The 13,113-nt window shown below is 32.5% G+C and overlaps 1 protein-coding gene across 1 annotated transcript; it reads right to left on the reverse strand.

Moving 5' to 3' along the window:
- Positions 1-906: 906 nt before the first annotated feature.
- Positions 907-3,003, reverse strand: LOC131622252 (uncharacterized). Its single transcript, XM_058893278.1, has 4 exons — positions 2,860-3,003; positions 1,719-1,811; positions 1,138-1,212; positions 907-924 (listed from the first exon to the last, which is right to left on the reverse strand). Exons 1-4 carry the CDS (start codon positions 3,001-3,003, stop codon positions 907-909), a joined length of 330 nt encoding a protein of 109 aa, XP_058749261.1.
- Positions 3,004-13,113: the final 10,110 nt, after the last annotated feature.

A 13,113-nucleotide genomic window follows, 5' to 3' on the forward strand; every position in this document is an offset into this window, starting at 1 on the left:
TAACATATATGTGAGATTTTAGAAAAACAACCAGGGATCTCTCTCTTTTTTGGACTTTAAACCGTCTTACAAGATTTACGGCTATGTATTGGAAGTCTTATTAATGCTAAAGTGGTAAAATCTCAGAAGCGTTATAAGGAAACTCATATCATACCAGTCCAGACTCTAGTGCAAAAAGTACTTTTTACATCGGGCCTGAGCCCGATGTAAAGCCAGGCGATATAATAAGTCAGAGACATTTTACATCAGGCCAAGACCCGATGTGAAAAATTAACTTACCACATCGGTTGAATTCAGATGTCTGATGTGAAAAATAATGCAATTTTTTTATAAAAAAATATATACGCAATATTTTACATCAGTTGTCCTGTCCGCCCGGTGTAATAGATAGTTTTTACTTCGGTTTTCCACTTTGCCCGTTGTAATAGATAAATTTTTACACCGGTTTTCTATTTTACCCTATGTAATATGTTGTTTGCTTTTGAGCGTAAAATAGTTGTTTTTCCTATTTTAACCGTAATTTTTTTTAGTTAATTTTTCATATAAGTTTCAAATACCACACTGACCAAAGTTAGATCTGTATTTTTCACTTTTTCCCACAACACACATTTAGGTCACTATTTTCATATTTTTTAACTGTGAATGATATAATTTAATTGCACAAAATAGCTAAGATATATATATATATATATATATATATATATATATATATATATATATATATATATATATATATAAATATATTCTTCAAAATTTACAAACGTATTAATCTAGGATACACAAGTGTACATAATTATAAGAAAGTTTACATACAGTGCAGTACTACACAATAACAAAACAACAAATATCCAACTATTTAAGTCCTTTAGCGCACTTGAAATACCAACATGCATCCACAAGAAGCTCTCAATCTTTAAGCAACACCTGCAACAACAATTCAATAGTTTCGGAACATGACTCATCAACGGTAACATGTGCAAAATCAAAACTGTAATAACAACGATTCAAAGAAATTCAACAAAAATAGAATGTAATCAACATTCAGCAACAGCATCAATTACAACAACAGAATTGCAACTCAGTCATAACAACAAATTACGGCTACTGTGACAACAATTCTCATCTCCTAAATGGCACCTCAAATTGAAGTGGGTTAGACTTGTTGCTGCCAATACTTAATCCTGACACACACAAAAACATATCTGTCTTCCCCTACTCAATCAAAATAAGAAAAGAAATTTTAAGCGACAACTTTAATAAAATTATACATATTTAAAATCTTAGGTTGAAGAATTGAGTATCCAAAATGCAGTTAAAAGAACAAAATGACAAGACTATTATTAATGACTGAAATGTTAAAAGAAGCGAGATTAAATGGAGCATACACAAGCAACTAATTTGAAATTGAATTATTACTACAGATAAATTTCTAATATTTGACCATATAAAGAAAATTTTGGAAACTAGTTTCTTTAACTCGGTTATGTTAAATGAAGTAAAGCATGAGAGAATCTATGCTAGCTGACTATGAATCATAAAATTCTCAAAAGACACAACCCCTTCTAAGAGAATTTAGCCTACCATTAAACCAAAAGTAGCTACAAATTGAAAAAGAAAAATTCCATAATATGATGTTATGCATGTTTACCATTAGGTTAGAAGCATTGTAATGTAAAAGACTGAGAATAAGCAAATAAATAAAACCATAAAATAGTTACCTGCTCCAGTCTCCTTACAATGTATAGCAAAATATCACCTGCTCCAGTCTCCTTACCATGTATAGCAGCAATCCCATGATTCCAAATCAAACCCTAAAAGTGACAAATACCAGACTAAAGAATAAGCAAATAAATAACACCATAAAATAATTACTGTTTGAGTTCAAGGTATATTGTCCAATCTCCAACGTCCTCTCGAAATGGATATGAACTTTATGCCTTTCTTTCCCACTCTGATCCAAAAGGGTCAACTTAAAATGCACCCTACCATCAGTCCCTTCACTTTCAAGCGCGATGAAAAGCGAAACATACGTAGCATTATCCTCCACGCTCTTCCCATCATGGTAGAAATATATCGGCCAATCGTACCCACCCACCGAGAATATCTCTGACGCTATGCACTTCCCCACTCCAATCCATTTTGATAACGAATACCCCGTTATCTTGACCGGTGCGAGCCTTTAACCATTTTGGTTAACGATGTCGACGAGGTGGTTGCTGGATTGGAGGAAGGTGTTCCTGGTGACGAAAGTGAGGAAGGCCTTGATGTTTCCCTCAGAATCTTACCTATACGAGAGGTGAATCAGCAACGATGAGATTATGAAGAATCGAAACCCGATCGATAGAGAATTGGATCGGGTGAGAATCTTTATCTGAAAAAGGAGAGATTTTGGAGATAAAATTTAGGGTAAGATTGTGAGATTATGGAAGATGAAATTTCTAGGGTTTTGATTTGGAGAAAGAAGATAAAATTTGAGAAGAAAATTGAATGGTTGTAAGGCTTTATTGTAATTTGGACAAGAGAAAAGAAAATTGATAGTCACGTGCTATTGTTTCCCATCGGTTTTAGACTGGCCCAATGTAAAATCCTTATAAAAAATTGAAAATTATACCCCGTACCCCTACATTTATCTCAATACCCCTACAATTTTAAAAAAATCCCAATTTTATCCTTATTAAATTTTTAACTTTTCTTTTTTATTTTTTTTTTCAATTTTACTGAACCGGATAACCCAGGGATGAGTGTTCCGGTTCCTTTTTTTCTTTCAATTTTACTGAACCGGATATCCCAGGGGTGGGTGTTCCGGTTCTTTGTTTTTTTTTCAATTTTACTGAAATTGAATTTAGGAAAAGAAAAAACCTGCAACTTGAGATAGTGAGGTTCTTTGTGCTCTCCCTTAAAGCCATCAACATGAACTGTTTCAAACTGAACTTCCTTTTCAATGAGGCACACTATCACCCTTTTATGGCAAGCATAGTCTGGTCCATACACTTTCACTACCATTTTAATTTGCTGAAAGAAATATTTCAAACATGGGTTTATGAAGCATCTAAGTCATGGCTTCTTATAGTGCCTTCTTTTTTTTTTTTTTACTAACTTATAGTGCCTTCTTGAACACTAAAAATTGTTGTATTCACTGCAGTTCATATAATACTCGCATGATTGCTCCTCCTGTTCTTCCGCAATAGCCAAATTCTCGCCGTTCAAGAAACAAGTCTTTCTCCAGAACACAGTTTTGTAGAGCCTCATTTAGTGCATCATCAATATTAGTGGTGTATTGTGTATACCCTTGAAAAAAAAGAACCGGAACACCCAATTCTGGGATATCCGGTTCAGTAAATTTGAAAAAAAAAAAGGAACCGGAACACCCACCCCTGGGATATCCGGTTCTGTAAAATTGAAAAAAAAAAGGAACCGGAACACTCACCCCTGGGTTATCCGGTTCAGTAAAATTGAAAAAAAAAATAAAAAAGAAAAGTTAAAAATTTAATAAGGACAAAATTGGGATTTTTTTAAAATTGTAGGGGTATTGGGATAAATGTAGGGGTACGGGATATAATTTTCTAAAAAATTCTGTTACATTTCCCATCGGTTTTAGACTGACCCGATGTAAAGGCCCACTATGTTACTTTTCCTATTGGTTGATATATATAACTGTTGTAAAATCCCTTATTAAAGAATTTCATTTTATTTACAATTATGCCACCGCCTATTTTTTTCTTTTATTTTTTATATCATTAGAAATAAATACCTGATGTAAAATTGTTTGACAAACATTTTTAACCTTATATATTTTAATACCTGATGTAAAATCCTTTATTGAAATGTCACATTTTTGGTAATGAGAAGAACACTGTATTGTGTATATATGCAAAGGCCATTAAGTTTACATGTGTGCCTTGTCCCTGGACAATAGAGCAATTTCAATTCAAACAATGCAATTAAGATGTATTCAACAAGTATGAAAATTACTAGAGATACAATAATTGATAAACAACTCATTTATTAGGATCTTTCTTTTCCTTTTCCTTTTTTGACTATAAGAAAGGAAATGATGGTCATAAGCATGTAAAATGAAAATGTGACCTTGACCTTTTCTAACTACTGTGCTTCCTAATGATATGTGTTCCCTACAAAAAAAGTGCTCTATATTGACGTGATTTCCATGCCACAAAATAGAAAATCACGTCACAACATAAAATTAGCGACGTGGTCATTTGTGTCGCTTGAAACTGCACGACAAATTTTTGTGACATGGTTTTCACGTCACTGATTAGTGAAATGGAGAACACGTCGCAAAATCCTGCACAGAGGCCAACAACTTTTTCTTTTGGCACATATATGTTACAAAAAAAGTAGAAAGGTACAAAACGGTTTAGACTTTTTGTGACGTGGAATACATGTCGGTAGTTAGTGACGTGAATATAATGTCACCATCTGCACAAATTTTTTTGTTCTCGTTAGGTTTATATTGGAATGTTGCGACGTATTACACATGTCTCAAATTAGTGACATGAATAACACGTCACAAAAGTTAAGTTTTTTATAAAAAAAAAATTCTGATTATTATTTTTAAAAAAATGGTTTATTATTATTTCTAAATTGATAAATATTAATAAAAAAAAATTTATTGAATTATAATATAATATTAAACACAATTAAATTAAAATTCATAATAGACAAAATATGTATTAAAACTAAATTCAGCATCCTATACAATTTCAAAATTTAAATTAAAATAAAAATAAAATTAATACTATGGGTCTTCGGGTCAGGAAAATCGTCAAGGTTTATATCATCGTCATTCTCTCCATCCACCGGTACAAGACCACCAACTCCTACGTTTCCACCAAACGGTTGACTACTACTTCTTTGTTGGAATTGCATAAATAACCGCATTTGCTCTTCCATTTATGCTTGCCTCTTCGCCATTGCCTCGATTTGCTGCCTCCTCACGTTGTGTTGTCTCACGTCTCGCCTCAGTTAGCGCCAATTGTCTTATTTTTTCCATCATCTGCGGTGACAATTGTGGTGGACGTGAAGTTCCTTCCCCATCTCTAACTCTTTGAAATAAAGTTCTATCTCCATTTCTCAAACTACCCGCCAAATTTCCACCACCAAAAAAGCATCCATCAGGCCCTTTTCCGCCAATGACTTCATTCCAAATGTAAAAATCTACATCTGGATGAAGTTGCTCATTCTCTGCAGGAGTATATTGGGGATAATTGACCAAAAATTGTACAAGCAATGCTTGATAATCCTCCTACACATAAAATAAAAATATTAAGTATATAAAATATATTAAATAAAAATATATTAAATAATAAAATGAAAATCATTTGCCACGTGATTTTCATGCCACAACATCTTAGTTGCCACATGAACATGTTTTAAGTTGCCATGTGAAAATCACGTTACAAAGTTGCTATTAAATTTTTAAAAAAATACGAATAATGAAAATTGAATAACTTACCAAATCTTTTCGTGTACGCTTGTCAATAAAATCACCTGATTTTTTTGTCCTAGTTTCTATAACCAGCTCGACCATGAGTGGTTGTCTCTCCAACCTCTTAGCCTAAATAATGAAATTAACTTTAATGAAAAACATATAACTATTCAAAACATAACTTTAAAAATTGATAATAATTACCATGCGTCGAGAATGCTCGTAAGTGCTTATACTTCCAACTGCAATAAGGTGACCCCCTTTTTTAGATGCCCTCATTTTTTTTGCATTTAAATTCTTCTGTTTTCCAATAGGCAAGAAATTTTTCAAGAACTTCTTTGCCCAACCATTCAGGACGACTACCATCACGTTCCCAACGCTTTCTAATACGTCCAAACGTGTCTGAAAGTCTTATTGAAGTTCTACTAAAAAAAATGTTAACAACTCTCTCACTCATCTGATCCCACGTACACTTTTCCTGATGACATTAAAATAAACAGTTGGAAAACTATAATAAAAATATTTAAATAAACAATGACTCAAAAAATAATTTAAGTATACCTTAAAATAGTTAAACCAAACATCTTTATTTGGAACGTTTCCAAAAGTCATCCAAGCTTCCTTATACATTTGTTGAATCACGTAGTACACACACCTGGCAGTAGTCTGACTCGGTCTAAAACTAAACAACATTAATTTGAATTAGCATGCATTAAATATAAATTTATATTAAAAAAGGAAATGTAAACTTAATTAAATTTATATATAAGATACTTACGAATTTCCAGCGGGCTAAATATAATATCTGCCATCGATGATTTGAATCTCACTCGAATCATCCTCCCCTTGAAGATCATCCCCATCCAACTTAATATCATCACCATCCGGCGCAGTTTCGTCCCCGTCCAGCTCCACATGTGTCGACTGAGGGGTGTGAGATCCCCCACTCTGCTGGAAGGATAGGGATACATGTGTCGGTTGTGGGATGTTGGATCCCCCACCATGCTGGAAGGCTAGGGGAACCTGTGATAGGGTAAATTGTGTGGGATGTGGAGTGCGGGATCCTCCAGTCTGCTTGAAGGATGGGGGAACCTGTGATAGGGTAAACCGTGTGGGATGTGGAGTGCGGGATCCTCCTGTTTGCTGGAAGGATGGGGGAACCTGTGATGGGGTAAACTGTGTGGGATGTGGAGTGTGGGATCCTCTAGTCTGCTGGAAGCCTAGGGGAATCTGTGTGGGATATGGAGTGAAGGATCCTCCAATCTGCTGGAAGCCAGGGGGAACCTGAGTGGTAGGTGTAAATCTAGGTGGAAAGCTAGATCCTGCACCATGCTGGTATGAATAACAAGGTCCTCCAGTCTGCTGGAATGGATAACTAGGTCCTGCACCATTATTCTCATGAGAGGAGAGTAATGGCATAAGAGGCTGAGTACTGGCAAGGGAAATTTGATCTTACTGACTTTGTCGGGGAGGACACAATGCTGACTGAGGGGACTCCCATTTTACTATCCTTGGATGTGGGGTCTTATGACCCTTACTCTTCTCATATCGGTTTGACATTTACCTATTTATAGAGAATACATAATTAATCAGATATATTAATCAGATATATACATCAACACAAATTAGGAATATTCAAATCACATTCTCAAATATATTAATTAACACATTCAATGGATGGTTCATTAAGTAAAATTACAAAAACACATTCTCATCAAAATACATTCATTATTTTGAATTTGTATGCTCTTCATCTATATCATTATCATCATTTGATGTGATATTATCCTCGGACTCAATGCCTTCGTGCTCTCCCTCCACATTATCTTCAACCAACAATATAGACACATAAACTTCATACCCCACAGCTGTTATATCAAACAAACTTGGAATTTGTTCAATTGTAATGACATCAGTAATTGGTCCAACTTCATCAACTTGGTAAGCAAGATCTTCCACTGGATCGCCATTTTCAATATAGCCCAATGGTTTTACTTTTATTACAACACACCACCCTCGTTTACGTGGGAAAAAAGAAGGATAAGAAACATAATAAACTTGCCTAGCAACATGTGACATTATGAAAGGCTCATACTCCTTGTACCTTCGGTCCATTTGAATCTCAACAGTACCGTATGTCTTGTCTATTTTTGTGCCTCTTGTTGAATCATACCATTCACAATGAAACAAGACAACTTTATTTTCCGAGTCCAAGTAATTTTATACCACCTCGTAGATATGTCTAACAAAGCCATAAACGTCATCTTCACCCCATCTATAACTCCTTTTACGAATACACCGCTATTTTTGGTTTTTTTTCCCTTCAGTCCAAGTATCAGTGTGAAATTTATATCTGTTCACGAAGTATGTGTGCCATTCATTTGCACTTTGAATAGGGCCTTTAGACAAATTTCTCAAATGGAGTATTTCTCGAGTCGATGTAACAATGCATGACAATATCTCCTTGAACCATGCAGGAAATTGTGCTTGAATGACACCAAATGTTGATTGTACACCAGTACTATGAAAGTAGGCGTTGTTAAATTCCCTAAAAAATCACATTATTAGTTTCAAGGTAATAATATTTTCACACTATAAATAAAATTTAATAGTTGGGTATAGTTACTCAAGAAATGGTTTAACTTCAACGCAGTTGATCAATACATGAACATGTGCGGATTGAAATTCTTGTTAAGTCAACCAATGAACACCTTTCTTTCTAGATGTACGACCAGGAAGCCCAAAGACTGATAAGGTGAATTGAGATCTTCCGTTAATATTTACAGGATTCCTTATGATTTTTGGAGTTAACATCAACTAGTTGAAATAGTGACTGCAAAAATGTGATGTCTCCCGATGCAAGTAATGCGCACATATTGATCCTTCGACTCTAGATTTTTTTTCACTGATAGCTTAGAGTCACCCATGAATCTTTCAAATGGATACATCCACCTATAATGAATAGGTCCTCCAAGATAAGCTTCATATGCAAGATGCACAGGTAGATGTTCCATGGATTCAAAAAAACCAGGTGGAAATATTTGTTCCGTCTTACAGATAATGACTGGAATATTTTGGTCCAACTTAATGATGTCATCTACTTTTAAAGTTGACGCACAAATTTCTCTAAAAAATTGACTGATTTCAGTTAGTGGATTAAGCACATGTTTGGGTAGAGAACCGAACGCAATTGGTAGCAATTGTTCCATAAAAATGTGGCAATCATGAATTTTCATACCATGCAACTTTTCGGTGTTATCGTCGGCACACCTTGCTTAATTTGAAGAATAACCGTCAGGCATCCTTAATTCTTTTAACCACCGACAAACCGCTTTAGCTTCTTGGGAGGTCAGACTGAGACAGACCTTTGATTTCAATAATTTTCCATTCGGTTGAGGCTTCAACTCCAACTCTTTTCGATTTCACCAATATTCCATATCATGTCTAGCCTTCTCATTATCTTTTGTTCTATCTTTAAAATCCATAGTTGTGTTAAATATATTATCAAAAAAATTCTTCTCAATATGCATAACATCAAGATTATGGCGCAACAAATTATCTTTCCAATACGGGAGGTCCCAAAATATTCTTCTTTTTGTCCAATTGTGTGTGAACCCGTGTCCTGGAATTCTACATGCTTTACCAGAATCTGTGAATTTTGGTAGGTCACAAATTGGTTCCCATACAACACCTGGTGACAATCGAGGTGGAGGAAGATCTGTTACCACTTTCTCTTTTTTGAAGTTTGTCCTGTTTCTTCTATAAGTATGATTTCTTTGTAGGAATCTACGATAACAATCAAACCATGAGCTCTTTCCCCCTTTATCTAATGTAAACGCCTTACTGAATCCCATGCAATGCGGACAACCCATTTTTCCATGCGTACCCCAACCAGACAACATGCCATATGCTGGAAAGTCGTTAATGGTCCACATCAAGGAAGCTGTGAAGGTAAAGTTTTGTTTACGGGATATATCATAGGTGCATTCTCCAATCCACAACCTTTTCAAATCATCAATTAAAGGTTGTAAGTACACATCAATTCCGACTTTTGGACTTGATGGTCCTGGAATGATACAGGTCAGAAACATGTACGGTTTTGTCATGCACATCTCGGGAGGGAGGTTGTAAGGGGTTAGAATAATTGGCCATAAGAATATGCAGTTCCCGACGATTGGACATATGGAGCAAATCCATCAGAGCATAATCCAAGCCTGACATCATAATCCAAGCCTGACACTTCGGGTACGTTCATCGGCAGTTTTTCACCATTATGTGTCCAAACCCAATAATTTTTAATGAAACCCTTTCTATGCAAATGACGTGTTACTTCCTCTGAATCACTAATAATACGTCTACATTCACATTTAAGACAAGGACACCTAACTCCCCCTTCACTTCGACAACATTCCTGAGCAAATATCCATGTGATAAACCCATTAACTCCTTCTATAAAACTTGGTTTAAGTGCACGTCTTCCTAGTTCCAATCTATCGTACATCCAACTACGATAGTACAAATAATATTACATACAACACATTTGTACAATCATACAATTTCATGAGTTAATTTTTTACTAGTCTAAATTTAATTACTCCACATTATTGGTCTACATTATGTACTAATACATTATATCCTACAAATAATAAAATGTTTTTAAATACAAATATTACAAATAATAAATATAATAATATTATGTGTTTGTTTTAAATACATATTTAATAAAATATTTTTAATACATAACTATTATTTTCTATTTAAAAAATATATAATAAAAATCTAACATATAATATATATCATATATTCTATTTTTGAGTTATGTTTTATTCTAAAATAACAAAAAATATTTAATATTTAATATATGCTCAAATAATACATTATATACTAATAAAATTTTTAAATAGTCTAAATTTAACTAATCTACATTAGTCTACATTAAATGCTACAATGAATAAAATATTTTTTGAATACAAATATCACAAAAAATAAATATAATAATATTATGTGTTTGTTTTAAATACATATTTAATAAAATATTTTTAATACATAACTATTAATTTTTAATTAAAAAACTTTAATAAAAATTTAACATAAAATAGTAACTATGTATTCTATTTTTTAACTTCTGTTTTATTCAAATATAACACTCTGGTACCCTTGAGTTTAGTTGGGTACTAGTACCTTCGTCCAATCAAATAGTAGAACTCAACGACACATCACTTATTTATTTTATTTTATTTTTAGATAAATTAAAATTAAAATAGAATTTACACTAAGGTACCGGTACCCAACTTAAACTCATGGGTACCAAAGAATTTACCTAAAAATAAACCTATATACAACATATTTTATTATAGCTTGCTTATATTTCTGTTTTTATTATATATATAATATAATTCTGTTTTAAAAAAGATTTAATATAAACATAAAAATTTTATTTTCAATACATAAAAATATTCTGTTTTTAATAATCTATTTTCATAATATAAAATTTGTTTTTAATATTACTAAAATAATCTATTTTCATAATATAAATATATTCTGTTTTTAAAAACAGCAATATATAATATATATTTTTAATATTAATATATAACAGTTTTAATAATATTAATATATAATAATTTTAATAATAGTTTTAATATATCAGTTTTTTCTAATAGTTTTAAAAATATTAATAAAAAATATATATAATTTTTGTTTTTATGTTATTTACTATACTCTGTTTTCTTTTTTTATTTTTTACAAAATAAATATTAAATATTTAATTTATAATTTTGTTTTATAATAATTAATTTATAAAATAACCTAATTAAAAAAATAACCTAATTAATCTATTAAAAATATATCACTTATAAATAAATTGTTTAAAAATTTGAAGAAAAAATAACTTACCTCTTATTCAATCTACTCCACCTTCTTCTCCTTCTCCGTCACCTTCTTCTCCTTCACCTTATTCTCTCTTTAAAATCTAAACAAAACAAATCTAATATTAAAAACATAATATAGTATGAATATAAAAAGAAATTTTAAAAAAATACTGATGTAATTTACCTTTGATATAAGAATATGTGAAATTTCTAAAAAATATTTAGGATTGAAAGGTATGAAAAATTGAATTGGGATGGACAATTTGGGGATTTTGGGAGAGGAGGGTTTCTGGTTTCGTGTGTCGGAGTACATAAGAAATGGTGTGGGAGTACAGTGATATGAATGGAAGTGGAGAAGGCAAAACGTGTAGTTAAATACACAATTCAGTGATGTGATACTCACGTTGCAACATGACAACGATAAAATTAATTAATATCCCTTGCTGCAATGCTGCCACAATGTCACTTCAGTGTAACATTGAATATTTCCTCTAAAAGTTGCGACGTGTTTGTAACGTCACAACTAAATTTTTAAAAATTTGAATCTTCCCCCCAATGGTCATCATTTCATTTAATCCCCATCTGCATCTGCGTTTTATTTTTCAGAAATAAATAATATACGTACCGAAGTGGCCACCACGTCGCAATTTACACACATGGATATCACGTCGCCATGTCCCCCAACAATCTTTAATTTTTACTTTTCCATCTGCCATTACCTGCAGGCTGCAGCAGTTAAGTCAAAGTCAGAGTTAAAATATAGCGACATGAATTACACGTCACAATCTAAAATTTAAAATTTTTAACTTTCCTACCAACGTACTTTACAGATGTCAATGTTTTTTATTTTTATTTTTGATGTTGTGACGTTTGAACACACGTCACAACCTTTTTTTAAATAAATATTCTCTTAATCCTCTTCTTGGTAACGTGATATTGTATATTAAGTATTAAAATATTACTGAGACGTGCTTCCCACGTCGGACTATTGATTTATTTGCCACATGCTTCCCACGTCACAACATCAGGTCGCTGGGGAGTCTTTTTCTTGTAGTCGTTTTGCGAATTCTTCCCCATTTCTTAGCCCTAAAGGGAAACGTAAAAACCCCTCTGCCCCGTCAGGTAACGTGATAGGGATAGAAAAAAATCCTTACCTGCGGATAATATCTATCACGGATACGAGACGGTAAATTTAATAGATATTCACATCTAAAATAAACGGATATTTAAATATCTATTTTTAAATGGATACGAATACGGATACGAATTTGATTATATGTATCCATGGATATCCAATAAATTATAAAATTATTTAAATATCCTTAGTTTAAATCATTTTAAGAGGGAAATTAAACTTGTGATAAAGGAAATTAATGTGACAATTTTTTTTTGCTAGAGTAAGAGCAAATTGTATAGATCTTATGAGATAATAACTTTTTGTGTCTTTAAAATACGATGAACATTTTTTTTTCAAAAAATAATCTTAGAAAAAATGTTATCCGTGGATATCTTAAATATCAACGAATATCTTAAAATCTACGGATTATACGCTAAACGGATATCCACACGGATATGGGACAAGTATCAATATCATATTTATCAAATGGGACAGACACAAATATCATAGTATCCGTCCCCATAGATATCCATTTACATCCCTAGATATACCAACAACAAGTTCAGAGATGACAACAAAACTTAAGAAGGAAAGTTTCTCTTGCATAAATTAATCACTAAATCTACAAAACTAAAAAAAACTAGTATTCTTAATAGACTTACTGTGGAAAGGAAATAGATAGT

The sequence above is a fragment of the Vicia villosa genome, unplaced genomic scaffold (assembly GCF_029867415.1).
Source record: "Vicia villosa cultivar HV-30 ecotype Madison, WI unplaced genomic scaffold, Vvil1.0 ctg.000027F_1_1_1, whole genome shotgun sequence".
Lineage (NCBI taxonomy): Eukaryota > Viridiplantae > Streptophyta > Magnoliopsida > Fabales > Fabaceae > Vicia > Vicia villosa.